The following is a 23198-nucleotide window of genomic DNA, read 5'->3' as shown; positions in this document are numbered from 1 at the left end:
CCAATGGTGTTGTGCAAATGTTGCAACCTTGCAAGTCACTAGAAGCGTATTACAAAAATTACCAGATATCAATAAAGAAAAACATCATTGCAAGAAACAGATCTCCACAGAAACGACCCGTGCAATCGTACAAGAAGCTGGGAGTTCTCGGAAAATAAATACGAATACGTTTTGTCATCAAGAGCAGAAGCTGAATCGAACCCTGCACATAAGTCGTGATTTTTCATACTACAAAAATTACAACATTCTTTGTGTCTTTGTCCTGACGGAATACATGGTCCTCTATTACCGATTGGAATAAATTGATCGATGCCAGTTCATGCGCGTTTCTTTCAGAATATACATCTCCGGAAAGAAGTCCAGCCATATGAAAAAATATAGGGCAGCACTCTCAGGCAACTCAATCTATTTATTTTTCAGTACAGAGTATTCAGAGTGGGCGTAAAGTTAAAAATATCTTGTGAATATAGAGCAGATCTCATTGAATTTTGACTATAAATATGAATGTTTTGCTTAAAAATATACTTTACGTGTCTACGTGGACATTATATAAACCCCCTCCCCCCTCACCGTGGACATGCGTGGACATTTTCGTAACCCCTACCCCCCCTAAAATTGTCCACGTGGTATGTGGACAGCCCCTTACATTAGAGACGCATCAAAAGTAAAAATAATAATTGTATTGATATCAACACAATTTTATTTGATTGATTTTCATGACATGAAACGATATGACTCAGGAATAACATTTTATTGAATGGTTTTTATAGCTCTTTCGATGATGTTGTCTGGCATCAGTGTCGAAAAAATAACAATGCTTTCACAAACACAAACAAAACCATTACGGAAAATTGAAAAATGAAAATTTAACTTTCAGAGCACTAGCTCGAGTTTTCCGACGTTTTTCATTATACATTGCGACGGCAGATGAAAATTTCATATCTTGTGAGCAATCGATTAGAGTTTGATTGATATTACTTGATGGGAAGTGTGCGAAAACGACAGCATCATTAGCTATGTGGATAGCGTGATCGTGTAAAACAGTCTTGCATTCCAGGTTCGATTCCCGTTAACGTCGTTCGGACTTTTTTTTTGGGTGCAATACCAAAAAAGATGAAAAAAAGAAAGAGATGTCATACATTCACACTTTTTAAAGCGTTGGGTACATATGACATTATTTGCCCATTTGACGCTTCAAGGCACGAAATGACATGTTTTCTGTCGAAAATGGAATGCTTTCTGACAACGCTAGTTTGGGTGTAGAAAACGGAGATTGAATAATATAATTCCGTAGTTCTACGTCGAAAATGTGGTCGTATCCTAGGCACAACCTCTTACTAGTTTTCGTCCTTTCAGCAATTTTAACAAACTACAACATGGCGTAGCATGACCGAAACCACCCCGAATGGGTTATTTTAACTGATTGAGCACTAAAGATGACCTACGAATTGAAAACTTATTGTAATTCATGTGAAATTGACGTTAGTTTTGTGAAAGAGTGAGAGTTTTTCCATCTGGTTCTATATCTTTGTAACAGTGGAATTTTAGTTTTTGGAATCGGGCCTGAACAAAACAATAAAGTTAAAATGGCCAGTCTTCTAAATGAAGATAGTTATTATATCCTACACTATAGACTTCAATTTATCCGACTTCTTACATATCTGTAAACTCAGAAAAATTAAGTGGTTCTTTAGTTATGAAACGCAGTGTAGAAGCTTCGTATAATTCGTGAACGGGTTCACTAGACATTAAAATTCGTTTCTAAAACTTTTCGATAGAAATATCGTAGAGTTCAAACTTGAATTCATTCGCCTCTAATAAGAAATGTGACATGAACAAGTATTCATTATGCACTTCACTGATTTGGGGTACGTTCAGGCAGTGCCGAATAAGCGCGCTCTGATTCAAAGTTTTGTTTTGGATTTTGCCGAGTGTTCATTTCGCTGCGAAACCGAGTGCTTCCGAGGAAGCGCGTGGTACGAATGTAATCATATGATTTGCGCTGCTTGAATATCGAAGGCAGGAGAGAAAAATTCGAAACATCAACATTACTGCTTCTTTCGGTTAGTTGCTATCAAGTATTGGTCGGAGTTAGATGTTTGTATTTTCCGTTTGTGTTCGGCGTGCTTTTTTCCATTTCCCTTTCAATATTTATACACTAGCGCGGCGCATGTGAACATCCGTTCCCTAGCCAACCCTCCCATCCTAGTCGAGCGTAAACAAAATTCACCCTATGTGTTGCATTTCCTCCCCATGAAGACCATAAGAAAACGGTGATTCATTTATTTGAGGTTTACTCAATCGGATGGATTTTGTGAGCTCTTTTCGTTTCTGCGTTTTAAGATTGTGATGCCAATTGAAATTCGACAATGAAAATAGTGTACAAAACCAAAGCAGATAATAGTTGAGTGGTTCAAAAATACATCTTAAAGCGACCTCAAGTGTAAAATCATTCTGATGTGTGTTCTCTTGCATGATTTTTGGCAATAATTCTTATCAACTGTGATGGCTTTGGATGCAACCTATCCACTGTTGGTGTTGCTGAAATTAATAGTATTGATGAATCTTCCGCAAGTTCTGCCCTGTCCGGGTATTGCAACTAACGAAGTACATATTGATTGTGATGAAGAGATGAAAATGGTTAACAGTCGAAGTAAAAGCACAACACCGATAGTTGAGTACTTCAAGGAGCATGAAGTCAGTGAAAAAGATTCCAAAATGGCTCTCGATGCTTTGGATTTGGACCTAGTGTCCCAAGTGCCGGCATGGTGTAACGAATGCAGTTTGGATAAAATCCACTTCTGCCGTTCGGCAGCGTTCATCAACGACCACTGCTGTTGCGAACATCGTCACGCGAGGGGTGAGTTTCCTGAAGCGGGCGCAATGGCGCCAATAACGCCTTGACCAAACTGTTAGACATAAGAAAAGGGATAACCATTGCATGATCGGAGGGGAGAGTCCGCTATTTTTCTATGTGAGTAGATCCGTGACTCATGCTAGTTTCGTGTTTGAGCGTGAAAGGTTATCGTGGCAAGTGATTTTTATTCCATTCATTATTTTTATTAGTTCGTTCTACAATAACTATGGGAGATTGTTTTCCAGTGAATCAAACAAGCCACAGAGAATTTCATGTTAATAATTTGAATTATTATGACTATAAGCATCCAAACAGAGCGTTTACAAGCTAAAATTTATCCACAGTGCGCTCCTAGACGCGTGGATTTATACGATAGGTAAACACTGCAGAATTATATAGGGGAAGTGGGGGCATAGTGGTCACCCTAAGGAATATGTCCATTTCCAGCGTCCACATACCGCTACAATTCCCGTTTTTCTAAGAATATTATAGTTCAACTCATTGTTGTTCAAGATAGCATACGGCTTTTATTATAAAAATTCAAATTAGTACATCTTTCATCATTAAAAAAAGGTGAAAAATAAAACTCTTTTTTTGCTTGTAGGTAAAGTGGTCACCTAGTGGGGACAAAGTGGTCACTCGTACATATCAAGCTAAATGGGATAGATTTAAGCGTTTTTTTTCGTGCTAATTTGTTCAAATCATATTCGATATAGTAGGTACATGTATGAAATAAGTTTGATCTATTCACCTAGAGTCTCAATCCAAATTTTCTCATGCATAGAAAAACGTTGTAAGAAACACATAACGTTCCGCATAATGAGGCATGATTTAGTTGGAGTGGCAAATTTTTCCACGGTCAAAGCCACAAAAGGAACCTCTTAAAGAGCAGGATGTGATGAGGTATATTAGCTTTAGTAAACAGAACATTGTAAGTCGTTATGCACCTCTGATCACTTGGCCCCCAAACATCAAAGTAATTCATATTCTAACTAATCGCTGAGATTGAACAAAATATATGTTCACCTCTCCTAGAATATGTGAACAGTCGTCCAAACTGATGATTTGTCCAACATATCAGATTGAATAAATTAAATTTCAGGAGAAATTCATTAGATACCATGCGCACAGAACTACGGCCGAATGGCTATCGAGAGAGCAATTTCTGTTTTTATTTATATTTATATGTGACAGCCCTACTGAAGTACAGGGTGTTTCAAAATTCATTAAATTCTTCAAACATAAGGTGCCTATCCATACGGTATCAATAGTCAATAGTAATACTACGAAACAAGCAGGTGACCACTTTACCCCCCATGATCAATTTGCCCCCATTACCCCTATCAGTTTTGTCTGTCTTGTAGAAGTTCAAAAATCGCACTCACAGTGACATATCTTTACTTCTTCCAGACCTCCAGTAATTTCATTTGCACAAATGCTGATAAGGTTTTTTGTGCAAACGAACGACGTTTGCATTAATGCGTCATGAATAAACGAAAACGAACTTTCGATATTTAGACTAAACATTGATATTTACAATGGCCTTAAATATTCATGCAAAAGCGTCCGTTTTTTTACGACCAATGTGAATTACGGAGTGGTAGAATGGCATCTTCATTCAATTCACACCGAAGTAGCAATGGCCGATTGAATGCGTCTGTAATGTGCTAAAGAAAGGAACAAGCAAACGACAGTTGACAATATTGTTATTCAAGTTATGACGAACATATTAGCATATTTGGTAACCACGTCTGGAGGTAGAGTTACTGGAGCGGAAACGGTAGCGAAACCCGGTGGAATAAGAATAACGAATAGATGGATGGTGACTTGGAATGAATGAATGCGGGGTCTCTCGGTTGACTGGATCACCTCATATTGGCACGAGAATGTGCATAAGAAGAAGTATAATCATTCTAATTTTATCACAAGTTGACGTATTGTGATGAAGCTTCGTTCATCATGAAAGCGCTGTGAGGGAGTGCAGAAGGGCCGATTTTTACTTCGGGATAGTTAAAATTCCCCCTAAGGCCAAAAAGGAATCCATCCAAAAAGGAATCCAATTCTGCCATACAAATGTCTGCATTACTCGAGAATTAATCAAGCAAATGAAACCAAATTTGGCATGTGGAGGTTTTAGGGTGCAATAAATGTTTCTATGGTGGTTAGACACTCCACCCCCTCTCTAAGGGGGGGGGGGGGGGGCTGCCATCCAAATGAAACACAAATTTCTGCATTACTCGAGAATTAATCAAGCAAACAAAACCAAATTTGGCATATGAAGATTTTAGGGTGCAATAAATGTTTTTACGGTGGTTAGATACTCCTTCCCTTTCTCCTAGGAGGGGCTGCCATGCAAATGGAACACAAATTTCTGCATTACATTAATCAAGCAAATGAAATCAAATTTGGCATGTGGGGGTTTTAGGGACCAATAAATGTCACTCTTCTCTAATGAGGGGCTGCCATACAAATGAAACACAAATTTCTGAATTACTCGAGAATTAATCAAGCAAATGGAGCCAAATTTGGCATGTGAAGGTTTTACGGGGCACGAAACGTTTCTATGGTGAATACACTCCTCCCCCTCTCTGAGGGAGGCTGCCATACAAACGAAACACAAACTTCTGCATGACTCGAGAACTTATCAAGCACAATTTGGGATGTGAGAGTTTTTGGGTATGAGAAATGTTTCTATAATGGTATGACACCCCTCCCTCCTCTGGAATGGAGAGGGGTCCCATAAAAATATTACACATATTTCATCCAAAAATATTCCACATATTTCAACCAAAAATATTCCAACCAAACATGACAATTGAAAATTTTCGGAAAACTCTGAAGGAAAAAGGAAAAATTTGGAAAATTAAATTCCCATATGTTCTACAATTACATAGTGAGAAGTGCTGTTAGTCCATTTGATGTTTGCGCTAGCGAAATTGCGAAATCTTTGTTCGAAACTGTGATAAAACGCACTCCTATATCTTCTTCTATCTAAACTTCTACCAATAAAAAAGTATTACCGAATGTGTTGACTAGAGCAGAACTCGAGGAAGGAATTGTTCGATTTAGGGCTGTCTTTATTATACCATATTTTCTGTATAAAACATTCATTCCATGTAACGGAGAAACATGTTATTTGCAAGCGGTTGAAAAACTTGAACGAGAATTGTGCCTCAAAATAACCTGATATTATAATGATGAGTTTTGTTAGAAATACTAGGAATTTTATAGTAAAAGGTAAATTCAACGGGATCGATTAGAAGATCAATCAATCAAAAATTCTGCGATTGGACCCATGAACATGCACATAGTAAGAAAACGTGAATGTTTGAAGGTATTGATAACAAAAAAACAAATTTTTGGCGGGACGAAGTTTGCCGGGTCAGCTAGTGTTTATATATAAAATGACGAAATAAACTATTAATTAATCATGTCATTCGAGCAGATACAAATTACTTTTCCTGCCATTGAACATTACTGTGAAATAATGTTTGAGGAACGGTTTTATTTGGGCAAAACTTGAAGAATCTCGTTTTACTGATTCATGTCCATATAATCGCTGATAGTAGATCGTCGCAAAACTGTTCGATAATGTGATCCGCGGTTGGATTATCCGCGAAAGCCAGCCTCATAGTAAATTTATAGACCTTCCCTGAATTTGTCAGTGAATTATAGGCTCATACGCTTTTGTTTTGGTCATGGTTCCTCAGATAAACGGGGTTCTACTGTACATAAAGTCGAAAAATCAATGCACGGTGCTTAACCTTACCTTCGGTTCGCTGTTTCTGTGTGGTTCGATTCTAAGACAAGACTAGACAATAGAGGGTCGACTTCGGTCCACTTTTCGGACCAACTTTTCGTACCAGCTGCTGATTGGTCAATTCTAAAGGCAATAATATTTGAAAATACACTTCTACATAATGTACACATGGTATGTACTCTCACACTAGTGTTCATGATTTCATGATTGTTGTGAAATACGCAACAATTTTGCTTTACATCATCCAAATGTTATTATTCGCACCGGGGGCCCCCGGGTACACGATTTCAGGGGTGCCGAAATACCCCTACATTGATACATTGACAAATACTTCACCATTCGGCATACATCATATGCAGATAGCGAAGAGAGAGGGGTGCAACTAAGCACTTCCGTCCCGGGTGCAAAAGTTCCACTCGACGCCACTGATACGAAAACATATGTGAGGGACGGGAAAAAAAGTCTTCAGAAACATTATCTCATTTAGAAACTTCACGTCTCGAGTGATTCAGCATCCCTGTTGCTCGCGCTTGGTCGATGAAAAGGCAAACAAAAGGTGGGAAGCCAGTTGTCATGTCTTGTCTTAAGTTTGCTTCAGCCCCCCTTCTTTGACACTTGAATCTGGGCATGTGGAAATTTCAACGAATGGGAGCTGCAACAAATCACTCAAAACTGTCAAACAGACGTCTCCATGCACTGATTTGTATTAGAATTCTGGAATAATGTTTGATTAGGTCGTACCATGTCATAACATAGCAGATAAATATTTCTGAATTGAGCGTTCTAGTAGTTCATTTGAACATTTTACCTAGGTGTATCGTAGTATCTGCTAAGGAACACAACGTTTAGGTAACCCGAGCAGGAACGAACAAAGTGCGATTCACATACAACATCCACGTCACGCTCACTTCACGTTACGTTAATTATTCTCCCATGCAATTCTCAAGGAAAAATTCACATACACCAGCAACGGCAAGTTTGCCATCGGCAATATATATACAAGAGAATAGTTGACGAAATGGTGACGACACGTTGTATTTGTAGCGCACAAAATTCGATATCACCAAAGGGTATGGATTAGCATGAGATACATAGCATAAAATACCAATTTAAAAATAATATAAACATCTTCTCACAATATTATTTCAAAACTCAAATAAGCGCATTCGATGCCAAAACAACACTACTCAAGTATTACTTTGACATTGAAATGATCAATTTTTGGTATTGAGAAGCTATTGCTCATTATTCATTGGTATTTTACTTCTTATGACAGGTTTGTACAAACCAATCAAGATAAAAAAAAAGTATCCTTAAGTATTTCCTTTCCGGACTCCTCCTCCGGAGTCCAACGTCCGAGTCGCCGGTGGCGTGGTGTCCAGATCAGCACCTTGTGCATGTTATTGTCCAGCTAAGCACCTCGTACCCCAAATATTGGGTTCGGGAAAAAGAAATGTAGTATTTCTGATCGAAATTTGATGCTTTATTTAACATACTTAAATTTATTCAATTTAAATCAAATATGCACCGTTTTGTTCGCAAACTTGTTGCCATTTAGAAGGCAACTTCATTACCCCCCCAATCCCTTTTAAATCCCCCCTCCTTATTTGCAAAAAACTCAGGCCAACTTAGTATCACCAAGAGCGTTTTGCATGGCCCGGAAGAGATGACCTGGTGAAAAACAACATCATTCCTATTGATCATTTCTGGCCGCTTCTGGTCCATCGTCTGTTTCAAAAGGTCAAGCTGCTCATAGTAGAGAACCGAGTTGAGGGTCTGGCTATAGTTGAGCAGCTTATAGTGGATGATTCCCTTCCAATCCCACCAAACACAAAGCAAAACCTTCCTGGCCGTCAATCCGGGCTTGGCGGTGGTTTGGGCCGGCTCACCGCGCTTCGACCACAACTTTTTTCGCTTTAGGTTGTCGTACGTGATCCACTTTTCATCACCAGTCACCATCTTCTACAAAAATGGGTCGAGTTCGTTCCGTTTCAGCAGTGCATCGCAGGTGTTGATTCGGTCTAAAAGATTTTTGGTCCATCTCCATCTTCGACGCGTTATAACTTGAGACTGAAAAGCACAATCACAACATTGTCAAAACGACAATTGTAGCACAGATTGTCGTCTTTAAATAGCCGTATAGTATAGTATGACCCGACGCGATAAGTACAACACAAGATATGTTTAAGTGTTACCATATATTGACAATATACGACATTTCTTTTTCTCCAACCCAATGTTTGGCGTATGCTTATTTTGCTGACGCCGGAGTTGGTGTGGCCCGGGTGAATAGCATTATGTTGTCTCCGCGGGAGATGGGATTGATGGCGTCGTTAACCTGCATACTTGCAAAATAAACACTAACGGCATTGTTACGACCAACATCGAACATTGTTTCTGCTTGGTTCAGCATTGGAGCAGCCGCCACACACACACATACACGCGCGTTACTCTTTTCGTTTGGTGGTTATCGAGTTAGCATTAACCACTGGCGGGAATCGAGCGACGAGAAGAAACCGAAAAGATGTCATAATTACTGAAATATAATCTGCCAGTTCACCTTAGAATTGTATATGTAAATGTAAACGGGAATAAGTTTGTTTTATTGTTTTCTATCCATATCAGACTGCGAACAAATACATTTTGTTTTGTGATTTTTCAATCAAGTACAATAAACGGGAGAGTTTCTGAAGATTATTCTTCCCCTTCAGTAAAACATTTTCGTATTCAATATTGGATGTATAAAATGAAATATTCTTTCATCCATTCATTCAGAATGGATTCAGATGCAACTTCAAACAAATGATCACTATATCAACGATAGTCCTACGTCAACCTTGCGGTTATACCACAGATATAACCCACTTCTCGTTTTTTTTTTCTAAGTAGTTTAATGAGTTTCCAGCATTCGGGAAAGCTCTTCTTTTTGGATTTTCGACCAAACACCGACGAATTGAACGAAATGGGAAAAACCAAATTACAACCTCGCCTGTCGCAGAAGAAGGAGGTAGGTGAAACACGGCTGCAGTGCGCGTATTGAATTCGGAAGTGTAAAGAACACTGAGTTGAGTGTGTGAGAGAGAAAGACCGATCCAGGAATTGCTCGATCAGTGCTCGAGTTATGCAGAAGTTTGTGTTTCAATTGTATGGTACCCCCGTGCCCTTAGAGAGGTGGTAGGTGTGTCGAGCTATCCCAAAAAACATTTATTGCTTTCTAAAAGCTCCATATGCAAATTTTGGTTCAATTTACTTGATTAGTTCTCAAGTTATCTTGATTAGTTCTGAAGTTATCCTCCCTTAGAGAGGGAGGAGTGTCTGTTCACCATAAGCACGTTTCGTTCTCCTAAAACCTTCACATGCCAAATTTGGCTCCATTTGCTTGATTAGTTCGTGAGTTATGCAGGAATGTATGCTTCATTTATATGGCAGAAATTTGTGTTTCATTTATAAATTGTATAAAATATCATTTTTTTGGTACTTATGTATCAACGCCACCGCAGCTATTACGTCCACGCAACAATCATCATGTGATGGTAATCCCAGTCCCGTACCGCTAACATTAAGGTCTGCTGCATCGGTAATTGGTACTATTAGTAACACAACAATGGAAGCCATATATCAGCAGACCCACTGTGTATGGTCCAACTAAGAACATGCGAACAATAGGGATATTCTTACGCAGAAAAAGGCGACATGTGTATCGATAAGATAGGAATACTCTTACGCCTAAATGGCTACTGTGTAATATACAACCAAAATTATCATAAGACAAAAATGTACACGAATAAATACTAACCCATGCTGGAGCTGCCGACTGACCATTCGGGCCAAAGACGGAGCTGGATCGAACAGTGGACCATTGAAATCGAGCTAAATTCTTTGAACATATCAAAATTAGGTCGGCTTCTAATATTATGTCGATAGGAGCAGTAGTGTGCCAATGAAAATGGTCAATGAAAATCTCGTGTTTCAAAAAGTTACCAAATAAAAAATTTTCATCGTCTCGAAAAAAATACCCTATGCAAAATATAAGCTCAATCGGACTCAAGAGAGAGTGGCGCAAAGCGGTCATAGTTGGAGTTTTATGAAAATCGAAAAATCGCCCAAGGGGGCGATTGATGTCAAATGACTTAAAATTGCATGAAACGTCATCTCGAAAAAAAATTTGTTAAAGTTCGACATTCCGGGACTTATATTTTTTTCGGAATTCGAAACGAAAAGTATGGTTTTGGGTGCTGATAAAAATAGTTATCTCGATTTTTCATTTGGAAATTGCTGTTAACGTTGATTTGCACGATAATATAGCCAATGCAAAATATTAGCTCATTCGGACTCCATTTACCAGTTTCGCAGATGTTAACTCTTTGGGGCCGCTTGTCTGCTCTCAGAAACCATACCTTTTCTACTGTTCTGGTTGTTTGTCTGCTCTCAGTCACCACAGCAAAGAACTATTATAATCTTATACTTTACGCAACAATTTATCAGTTCAAACTTTTTATAAACGAATTTTAATGTAATGTAATGCAATGTGTAAATGTGAAGAGCATTGTTCTGTATGTTCAAACAGAAAGATTAACCGTTTGAGTGCGGAGCAAATTTTGTGAGCATATGCCAAAAATGCGGATGAGTTTGGGTATATTTGAAAAAATACTAAATAGCGCAGATAACTGATTAGGTCACAAAAGTTGTATTAATGAAAAAAACACACATAAAAAGTGGGATTTATAATTTTTTTTAACATTAACTTCCTTATTTGTATATATATTTTTTTTTTAATAATGAGAATATTATATTTACACAATTTCATTCGCAATTATCGATTGCTGCACAAATCGCGTGAAGTCCTCTTTTACAAATGCCCTCGAAAGACGAAATTCTACGTTAAAGGTGCCAAGTCAAAAATATTAACATCAAACAAGAAGAGCGATTTCGCGCTCCCCGCTCTTTTGACATATAACAAGAGGAGCGCTATCGCTCCCTCGTATTGAAAGGGTTAAAGACGAAGACATCAAACTATTTGTTTGTGATATATGCGAAAACCAGGGCTGCACTTTAGGGACTGTTTCGGAAGATATCAGACGAGGACAATTTTTCACACAAATTCTTTATATGAAAGTAACACATTGAAACACATGTTTAGTAAATACTTATCTAGAGTTTACAAAAAAATTAATCATGTTCATCTTTCATAATCTCACACGTTATGAATACACTACATATAATCTCACAATATACATAACTGCTTTTTCAAGTAAAAATTATTACAATCAGTACGATACCCATGTTCAAATTCAATACGACCACAAAGGGCGGAAATTTGAGTTTTTTGAAAAACGAAAAACTATCGAAAATTCGGGGTTTTAAAAAAAATTTTTTGATGCCAAATGTCTTAAAATTGCAAAAAAAAAAATTTCGGCGCTTGGTTGATTTTCTGCCTGAAAAATCTTTTTTTTTTCAAAAGTCAAAAAATTTTTTTAAATGACTGTAAATCTCAACGTCTCATGCAATTTTAAGACATTTGGCATTTGGATTTCCGGTGATTTTTCGGTTTACTAAAAACTCAAAATTTAACGTCTTGGACACTAGTAAATGAAGTCCGAACTTTGCATAGGGTATATTATAGTGCAAATCAACAATTCGTAGCAAGTTTCGAATGAAAAATCGAGATAAATATTCTTATTGGCTTTTACCATACTTTTCGTTACGTATTCAAAGAAAAATCCCAGAGTGTCGATTTTTGACAATTTTTTTTTCGAGATGACACTAGATCTTGACGTTTCATGCAATCTTAGGACATTTGGGAGCAAACAAATTTTTTTTTCGAAAATACCGATTTCCTTTACTCCCCCCTTGGGTGATTTTTCGATTTTCAAAAAACTCAAACTTTGACCGCTTTGCGCCACTCTTCCTTAAGTCCGATTAAGTGAAATTTTGCATAGGTTGTTTTTTCGAGGTGGTGAACATTTTGTATAAGGTAACTTTTTGAAATGTTAGGGTCGATTTTTTCCCATACATTCATTGGCACCCTTAGGAGCAGTTTAGTGAAACGATGGGTCTAAAGGGTGTGTCACATCAAATTGCATCACGGAAAAAACGCTGTAGAAATTCGCCCAGTAGACCGATCCTTTTGAAAATTTTAGACAGTAAAATAAAAACTATTAAACAACTTTTGGCATTTTCTTTTTATTCATACTTCGAGCCCAAGCCCGTAAGCTCGCACCTTCCTCTTTACCCCGTCCATCAGGTTCTGTACAACGTCAGGTTGTAGTTTTTTTTGAACAGAAATCCATTTTCTCTTGAGGTCCGCCTCCGATTTTACAACTTTTGGGTTCTTCCGGAGGGCCTGCCTCATAATCGCCCAATATTTCTCTATTGGGCGAAGCTCCGACGCGTTGGGCGGGTTCATTTCCTTTGGCACGAAGGTGACCCCGTTGGCTTCGTACCACTCCAACACGTCCTTTGAATAGTGGCACGAAGCGAGATCCGGCCAGAAGATGGTCGGGCCCTCGTGCTGCTTCAATAATGGTAGTAAGCGCTTCTGTAGGCACTCCTTAAGGTAAACCTGCCCGTTTACCGTGCCGGTCATCACGAAGGGGACGCTCCGCTTTCCGCAAGAGCAGATCGCTTGCCACACCATGTACTTTTTGGCAAACTTGGATAGTTTCTGCTTGCGAATCTCCTCCGGAACGCTGAATTTGTCCTCTGCGGAGAAGAACAACAGGCCCGGCAGCTGACGAAAGTCCGCTTTGACGTAGGTTTCGTCGTCCATTACCAGGCAATGCGGCTTCGTCAGCATTTCGGTGTACAGCTTCCGGGCTCGCGTCTTCCCCACCATGTTTTGCCTTTCGTCGCAGTTAGGAGCCTTCTGAACCTTGTATGTACGCAGGCCCTCCCGCTGCTTGGTCCGCTGGAGGAATGAACTTGACAAATTCAGCTTATTGGCGACATCCCGGACCGAACATCTCGGATCACGCCTAAACTGCTTAACTACGCGCTTGTGATCTTTTTCACTGACGGAGCATCCATTTTTGCCGTTCTTCACCTTCCGGTCGATGGTTAGGTTCTCGAAGTATCGTTTTAGTACTCTGCTGACCGTGGATTGGACGATTCCCAGCATCTTACCGATGTCCCGATGTGACAACTCCGGATTCTCGAAATGAGTGCGCAGGATTAATTCACGACGCTCTTTTTCGTTCGAAAATTGACAGTGAAGCATGGCCAACGTGATCTATACACTCTTATCTGATTATAAGCGAAAGCTGAAGATATAATTCCTAAAAATTAAATTTCTACAGCGTTTTTTCCGTGATGCAATTTAGTGTGGCACACCCTTTACAAGTTGGATCACGGGTGGAATTTTCCAGGATGAAATGTCGAATGAAGTAGCTGGCAGATCGACAGTAACCTGCAGTAGAATAATGAGGTCAACCGGAACTTCGGTCACTAGAGAACGAACCATAAACACAATCTGGAAGCGACCATGTGTCGATCGTTGTCCTATTCTGGCGATCGGCAGAATAATTTTCTGGCGTTAGAAGAAGAACAATTATCTGCTCGGTGGCCTTTGAGCAAACAGTTCCGACACAGCTGATGACGGCGAACTTCTCGGTCTTTGTCGTCGAGGCCTTTTCGTAGGTTGAGGTTGGAAAACATCGCTGGTTCGTCAAATCGATTGAAGTACTGAGACAAGCCGTTAGATGAAAGATGATAGAACGCTGAATTTTATGGCATCCTTCGTTGAAGCGCAATCCTCCCATTCTCTCCTTGTTGTATGATCTAGATTCTGATGAAAATAATGTCACAGTAATCGATCGGAGATGGAGGGTTAACCGGAGTTGATGGAGCTCTATTCAGCGACATAAGGAAAATTTTCAACACGGAAGTAGGCAGTTTCCAAATCGATACGGGCTTTTAGATTATGTTCGATGCCGGCCTTGTCCAGCGTTTTCAAATCGCTCTGTGCGATGTTGAAGTCATTCTAGATCGCAACAAGGTGCTCTAAACGGACAGGTACCTCACAAGCACCGGTTTCTTCGAGGTAGATGTCGACGAACGTCGCGATGAGGTTGAATGATGCTAAGATGCTCTTCTGCCCCGTTTTCAGCAATTTGATTTGCCTAACGTTGGACATGATGAAGCGGGATCTGGAATGCAATAACCGCGCAGCACAAACGGAATAAATGTGAGAAAATGGAACGCTCATTACCTTCATTGAATATAGCACCGCAATAACCAGCAGTGATGGAAATCGTCTTAGGAAGAGAACGAAGATCGTGCCGATAGGAATTATACTCAATACTCAATATTCTGAATTTCTAATATATTACTATACAATTTTCATAGTATTTCTTCTCAGAAAGTTTCGATACTGGCGTTTTATTAACTTGAGTGGTGGAAATGTTTGTTTTTATTGAGTTAAATACTCATGTTATAATGGGTGGGGCATGAATATTTCAATAATTCATCCAGTGAGCTTCATTATTTATTCCATACGCATCCAATACTGATATTAATGCCAATCGCACCAGTCAGTTTGTATTGTTCAAATGGTCGTATGATACAGATGCACTTTCCTAATGTGCGGTAACATGATGATAGAATGAGTCGCCAATCACACTGAAGTTGGCGTCTGGCGAGAAGCTAAATGCGGTAATCATACACATTGGAAAGTACTGAGTCATTCCTTAGCAAGTATACATTTCCTGAACTTTAAATCGTTCGCTTGTGAAGAGGCATATTTTTTATCGTTCTTTCAGCAATAGAAAATATTTTTCCCGCGTTAGCCCAGCATTCTGTACAATTATGTATTACCGATATGCGAATTGTCTGACAACGGCAGAGCATTTGAGCGCGATTCGCTATCAAGGTAACCGCGGTAACAGTGTACACGTGCGCATAATTCTAATGACACTCGCATTAAGTTTGTGGGTTAACAATGAGATTATATGTCTTGTCAACTGGCTAATTTCGCGTATTATGTGTTTAAAATGATTATATTGTTCATTCAGTGTTTAACGTCTGTTCGCTTTGCCCTTGCGGCTTTTTAACGGAACGCTGTCAATTGAAAGATCGCATTTACATTATGCTGCCAGTTATCGCTTATGGGTACTGTTGCTAACATCATAATTATCTGAAATTGCGATCAGAAAATTTGATATCTAAAAGCTTAAACGTGAGAGAATGTTTAAAAATGTTACATTGAAATGGAACACCCGAATCTACCGGACGTTGAATACAAATTTGGAATGAATAACTTTGCTGCGGTTACAAACTTTCACGCATTCATAGATGGGGAAGCACATGACAGGAAGCATTCCGAAAAATTGGCGGTTCATGCTTTCGGTATATTTGGAAACATTGATTCAGGCCGATTTTATTGCGGCTCTTTGCATACTATTGGATATTACCTCAAAGCGGCACTTTTTATGGTCAAGGTCGTGCTTGTGATTGACATGGATTCATCCATAAACGGCCCTTTACCAATGGCATTATTAGTAATGACAGACAGTTCAATGATTCAGGCTACACCCAAAGTTAATGTTAGCACTTGTTATGGCATCCCGATTTATTACATCAAATGAGTCGAAAAATAACAGAAAATGTTCTACTCCCCAATACGTGTACATCATTTGTATAATATATATGCTAGAGCCAATATGAGCGAGCGGAACAGGGTACACATTCAAATGAAAGCATATGAAAGCTTTTCGTATGGTTTGCCAAACACACGGCCCAGACAGAGAAATATATATTCTCGTTCATGTTCTTCTTTATCCTCTTAGAAAACATTTTCCAACTTCATTTTATGATGAGATGTAATATTATCACGCTATTATATAACATCACTGGCAGCTATATGGATAGCGTGGTCGTATGAACTAGCTTTGCATTCCAGCCGGCCTTGATTCGATCCCCATTGGCGTTGTATAGACTTTTTTGGCACAATCCCAAATGAAATGAGAAAAGAAAACAGAAAGAGATGTCTTCTCGCATACATACAAACCTTTTTTTATGCTTTTAAATAAGCTCATTATTTGCGCATTTGACCCTGCAGCACACGAAAGGGCATTATTTCTGCCAAAGATGAATTGTTTTCAGCCAACGCTAGTTTGGGTGTAGTGATAGAATCACTCCACTCCACATTATCATTATTTCTCAGTCCTATTCTTCCCTCACCCTTCTTGTCTTTGACCAATTTTGTTTTTTGACATTTATCGTTCGATCGATCCAAGGTGTAATGGTCGTGTTACTTTTCCTTTCATGCTCAACTCAATGTTATTTTGCACTTCCGAATTCAAGACGGTTAGCGATGTCTACCCAAGCTGCAACGTGTTACACTTGCTTTGAATTTATATAAATAACAGATGTTCTAGGTCCTCCAAAGCGTTCTGAAGTTCAGACCATTTGATCTATCAATTCAACCAAGACTGGTGCAATATTTATAGCAAGACTACACCCAAAATTGATTTTTAGCTCATGTTTTGTCATCCCGATTTATGACATTAAATGAAACATAACATAACAGAAAATGTCGTGACATTAGTATAATATACATAGTACAGCAATATAAGAATAATACGAGCGAGCGAAACAAAAGACAAATAATCTTTCCGCACACTTTGCCACATACACGGCCCAGACCGAGATAGATATTGTTCTTCTTCATGCGCTTCTTTTTTACTCACAGAAAACACTTCTCAACTTCATTTTATAATCAGGTGCAATATTATCACGTATTTGCTGAACAACTGCTGGAGCATCATTAGTCATGTGGATAGCGTGGTCGTGTAAAATACCTTTGCATTCCAGCCGGCCTTGGTTCGATCCCATTGGCGTCATATGGACTTTTTTTGGCACAATCCCAAATGAACTGAAAGAGAAAACAGAAAGAGATGCACACGAAATGGCATCATTTCTACCAAAGATGAAATGTTTTCTGCCAACGCTAGTTTGGGTGTAGCTGATTGCATATTTTGGTGGTTAAATAAAAAATAACCATTGTACAGTAAGCGTATATGAACGTTTTACCGATCCATAAAATTGATCGAATATGATTGAGATATACGAATGAAAAGATTTGAGCAAAAGTAAGCTGCCGGAAATGACGGTGCGCATTGTCATTCGTTAAACAAAGGTGTTTCAAACGTTCGTGACTCTTGTGTTCTATTAAGAAGAAAATTGTCGCAGCACTATAACGCTGCGGAGTAATTCAGAAATATCAGCGTAATCGTATCTTCTCGAACCCGAGTATGATAACGGCCCATTCTTTCATGATAATCGAACAGATATTTTAGGATGGAACCTATGACTCAAAGAATAATGGAGTGCTATAGACGTTGACCGCCGACAAAAATAAAAAAACAAACCATTCATTTTCTCCATTCCATTTAAAAAACGTAAAATGTGAAATGTACTAGAGATTTCCCCAGACTCCTTGGTTTTGAAGTCCATGCTAGGGACACACATCCCAATGGGGACAAAAGTACACTGGATTCTTTTTTTACACGATAGAATCGCGTAGAAAAATCGCGTAATTTTAAGGTGGAGGTAGAAGCTAGCCACAAATAGCTGCCACAATGGCGCTCATTTCTTTCATCTCCCTCACTCACCCCTCGTCCGAAAATCAATAATTTTGCGAAACAGTGTGAAGAAAATGATCGTTTTTGCGAAACTTCCCATCAAGTAATATCAACCAAACTCTAATCGATTACTCACAAGATATTAATTTTCATCTGCCGTCGCGCTGTATAGTGACAAACGTCGGAAAACTGGAGCTAGTGCTCTGAAAGTTAAATTTTCATTTTTCAATTTTCCGCAATGGTTTTGTTTGTATTGGTGAAAGCATCGTTATTTTTTTCGACACTGAAGCCTAACATCATAGAAACAGCTATAAAAACAACCACTCGATAAAATGTTATTCCTGAGTCATAGCGTTTCATGTCATGAAAATCAATAGAATAAAATTGTGTTGATATCAAAACAATTATTATTTTTACGTTTAAAGGGTCTGGTAAGCTTTAGCAACTTTAACATTGGTTAAGCAAATTGTATTGCAGAGCTCGGAACACTGCCACGGTTGCCTATGCTTTCAAAAATAGTAAACGGAAAAGTATTACATTCAATCAAAATGACTCGGCCAACGAAGAGAAGGGTTAAGGCTCTCCAACGTGAATATGTGAAAACAATACGATCAACGAAGGAAAATATTAAGGAATTATCAACATCGAGTTACTATGCGAAAGAACTTGTTAATACCAAAAGAGCCCCAATTCGCATGTGTTATAAATTTGCTCGCGTATGATCAGAATTTTACTTCATATGCAAATAAACATTCTATATATATTTATATATGCAATTGTTCATTGTTCATTGTTCAATTGTTCAATTGTTCATCGTTCATACTTTTTGCTTTAGTGTTGAATTGGTATTTTTTCAAATGTATTCTACAGGGTTTTCCAACTTTAAATTCCGAAAGTAAATTGAAATAAAACACACTTAGAATTTGAAATGAAATTATTTAAAACTTAAACGATGAAACTTTTATTTAAAATTAAAGTTTGGTTTATGCCATTATGTGTGAAATACAACATCATTCAAATGTCCACCTAGGGCTTCCTCGCACACCTTGATCCGGAACAGGTAATTTTCGATGACTTTTCGGCACATATGGGGCGGTATCTCGGTCATAACTTCACGAATGTTGTCTTTCAAATGTTCAAGAGTTTGCGAAGAGTTGGCATAGACACGGTCTTTCGCATAACCCCACAAAAAAAAGTCTAGCGGGTTCAAATCGCATGTGGACGGCCAATTGGCATCACCAAAACGCGAAATTATGCGTCCCTCAAATTTCGTTCGCAATATGGCCATGTTCGGTCTTGTTGTGTGGCACGTGGCGCCGTCCTGCTGAAACCACATGTCATCCGTATCCATATCTTCAATTTGTGGCAAAAAAAAATCGGTTAACATGCAGCCATAGCGGCCATAACCATTCACAGTTACCGTTTCGCCGTCCTCAGTTTCAAAGAAATACGGCCCGATGACTCCACCAGACCATAATGCGCACCAAACAGTGACTTTTGGCGGATGCAATGGCCTCTCAACAATCACGTGTGGATTTTCTGAGCCCCATATACGGAAATTTTGGGTGTTCACATAGCCACCGAGCTCGAAATGTGCCTCATCGCTGAAGAAAATTTGATGCGAAAATTCAGCATTTTGCTGCTGTTGTTCGTTCACCCAATCGACGTATGCCCGACGCATTCCATGGTCACCACGCTCTAATTTTTGTACCAGTTGGACTTTATATGGATGTAGGTGCAAGTCCAAATGCAAAATTCGCCACAATGATGTGTTTGACAAGCCCAATTGCTGAGCACGCCGTGGAATCGAAACATTCGGGTCATCCTCCACACTGGCAGCAACAGCAGCAATATTTTCGGCCGAAGGCACATTACGATGATGCACAGGTTTCACAATATCCGCTACGGATCCAGTTTGTTCGAATTTACGCACTACATTAGCGATTGTGTGCTCTGTAGGCCGTCCATGACGACCAAAATCCGTCCGTAATGCTCGAAAAACATTTGCCGGTTTTTCATCATTTTTATAGTATAATTTAACAAAATTAACACGTTGTGCGATGCTAGAACGATCCATATTGTAAAATGGCAGACATTCAACTAACGATATGACGCTTTGGTTGACAGCTATGTCAAACGGTTGTCAGCGCAGGGCTGTATATTTTCGGAAGCCCGAAATGGAAAACCCTGTATGACTCGTGTCAGTGAAGCGCCACGCAGTCTGATAGATGAATCGATCTATTTACGTATGCTTTGCTCTTCTCTAACAAACACTATAACCCCATTTTTACACGTGGTTTTACCTATACTCCTACAATGGCACAAAACGGGGCATTTCGGGCGTTTAGATAACGTTTGGCATTTCAGAGTTATTCAATTGTTTATCTCATGAAAAATAACATTTTATTAATTTTGACAGATGCGTAGAAATATTTCCTATCAATTGATGTAAACATTTTTCCGATCTATTAAAAAATGTTCGATTTATGATTAGACGTAGTCGCACTCGGATTAGGCGTAGTCGCACGTCAAACCAACAAACTATTTTTCGATTAATCGCTATGATTAACGTGACGGACGATTGACAACTCTCTGCATCATAGACATTGATACTAAGTTCAATATTGAACAAACAATGAAGATAAATTACTGATTCACTGATCTGCGTAGCCAATAGAGTGTGACGAATGGGGATAGAATGCAAACAGAACTCTAAGCGAGTGAGGATTGTTATTACTCTACACATTCGTCTTGACCGATTCGCTCGTCTAGAGTTGGCTTGTTTGGATAAGTTAGACTGCAAAAGCAGTTGATCGTAAAAAATCAAAAACGACATATCGCGCGATTCAGCCAATGATCGACAGAACCAATTGGTTCTGTCTGAGTTCTTTGAATAATTGCACCGATTTTGTTTACCTTCTAGCTGCTCAATCACTTCATTGCTTTTTCCATTGTTATTGTTTCCAGAAAAACTCCCATGGATTCCTCATACCTGCTATCTGGGAAAAGAGCGATGTCAACCTCATACGAGTTCCTGCAGCAAATATCGGGAGATACGACAGTGTTGCTGCGACCGCTTGCTTATTGCCGACTGTAAGTATTTAGCTACAGAGAAGTAAATCTTTGCCGCCAATCTATTCCTCACCCAATACTAAATCGGTGAACAAATATTTGAACTTAACCTAGTTCGAGTCAAACCAATTCAGCCCATTAACATAAACCAGAACCTACGCAACGATCGGGGTATCGGCGAGCTTCATCTGCTATGAGCAGCTGTAATATGCTCCCGAACTGACTCTTTGGGTGCACCTCCGGTGGGGAATGATCGCGAGTCATGGTTTGTATGGGTTTCTCCGTTGTAACATATGGATAATACTAACAAAAACCGAACGCTTCCTTCGATACGGTTTGTTTTCTGTAGGTCTCGTGAATAGACATTTTCAGGGAAAGCTTCTAAATTCACGCAAATGTACGTCTATAAACACGGCAAAATGCAATGTGACTGTAGTAATTAAACCGCCAATAAAATCTATCGATTCCACGCTAAGTAAACATTTATATTTCATTTGGCGTAACTTTCAGATGTGTTTGATATTTTAATTCTATCGGCGGTCTAAATAGTTACGAGTTGTACTATTGGTTTATCATGTAAATATACTTTCATCAACCTCACACTTTGAAAAAAGTTGGATTAGATATTTATTTCTTATTACCATAAATAAAAAGATGTCGACTATTATCTTATACCTGACGCATTTTCTTATTCCATCTTGTCGATGCATATTAGATTTACAGATAATAAAATACAGCACCTGCTGATTGATTGATTGAAATAGTGTACTTTTCAGCATAGAAATTTTCAATACTCAGCTTGTGGCCTCCTGCTTCAGAACCATACACAAAGTGAAAAGTTGTATTATTTATTTCCGAAGCGTTGAAAACCGATGCCCGCGTGATACACAAACATTCTTTAATCTGAAGTGCTAATCAATTCCGATGCTTTATGGACTAGTAATCCAAGTCATGAGGGTGTTTTTCTCTTAAGCAGTGGGGTGCTTCGGAGGAGAATAAATGTGAGCACCGTTGATAGATTCCACAAGGCATTCAAAGTTAGCGCACACTTAACACCTCAATGTTTACTGGGGTGACGGCGGTCGGGGACGCGCGAATGACTTAGACGTTGGTCTAGCCGCGCTCGATTAGTTACGGAGATCTGAATTTATTTTTGTTTAGTTTATGGTCGTCAATGTAAATACTTTCGTAGAAGCGAACAACAACATGATTCCGAGTGGATGAGGCAGACAAATTCGGAACTAATTCGGAGAGAAATTTATGATCTATCCGATGATTTTGCCGTGGAGAATTTTAGTGTTTGTGTTTCGTTATATATCTAGATGTTTCATTTTCACGTATATTCGCAACATAGACGATAGTAAGAACGAAATAAAAATAAACCGTTAGAAAAATATACACGGGAAATCAGGGTAAAACAGACACCGACTCTTACTTTTCCAGTTTCAATGTATTTTTCTGTTCAATGCCCATTCTACACACTCGCCATTTCTTACGTTTCGAGACACCATACCATACCAATCACGACCAGAGTTGCCAACTTTCCAGTTTTTCCTGGATTTATTTAAGTATGCCAGCGAAACTGCCAAAGGCAAAAAATCTCCAGTTTCTTTGAATTTTTACAGTTTTAGCTTTTTTTTCATTTCTTCGTTATTTTCAAGTTCTTGCTACCCTAAATTATTTTTTTCCTCTCATTTATGAGAATCTTACTACGAAATATTCACATCGATGACCGTTGTGACGTTTATCGTCTTTCTCTATGAGCAAACATAAGTACTTATTTGCCTTTCTTCTAATGACATTCGTTTGTTCTTCGTTTGCCTTTCTACAAAGTCTCCCAGCTATTCGGGATCGAAATGATATTCAGGGTACCCAGCAAACATCAAATGTATAACATGGCATATTCTAGGTCCTATATTTAGTAGGATCG

General features: G+C 38.9%; 1 protein-coding gene across 4 annotated transcripts in view; it reads left to right on the top strand.

The window, feature by feature from the left end:
• The first annotated feature begins 2080 nt into the window (after positions 1 to 2080).
• LOC129761787 (uncharacterized) overlaps positions 2081 to 23198 on the top strand; it is a 33039-nt gene continuing 11921 nt past the window's right edge. Inside the window, exons 1-3 of one of the 4 annotated variants that reach the window (XM_055759558.1) lie at positions 2081 to 2273; positions 2555 to 2860; positions 21164 to 21289. In XM_055759558.1, the coding sequence (XP_055615533.1) occupies positions 2560 to 2860; positions 21164 to 21289 (427 nt within the window). In that variant the 5' untranslated portion in view covers positions 2081 to 2273; positions 2555 to 2559. Of the gene's footprint in view, positions 2861 to 21163; positions 21290 to 23198 lie in introns of all 4 variants that reach the window. The other 3 variants (XM_055759556.1, XM_055759557.1, XM_055759555.1) reach the window with 3 other exon arrangements.

This window comes from Toxorhynchites rutilus, chromosome 1, assembly GCF_029784135.1.
Source record: "Toxorhynchites rutilus septentrionalis strain SRP chromosome 1, ASM2978413v1, whole genome shotgun sequence".
In the NCBI taxonomy this organism is placed as follows: domain Eukaryota; kingdom Metazoa; phylum Arthropoda; class Insecta; order Diptera; family Culicidae; genus Toxorhynchites; species Toxorhynchites rutilus.
This window is presented reverse-complemented; position numbering and strand designations above follow the sequence as displayed.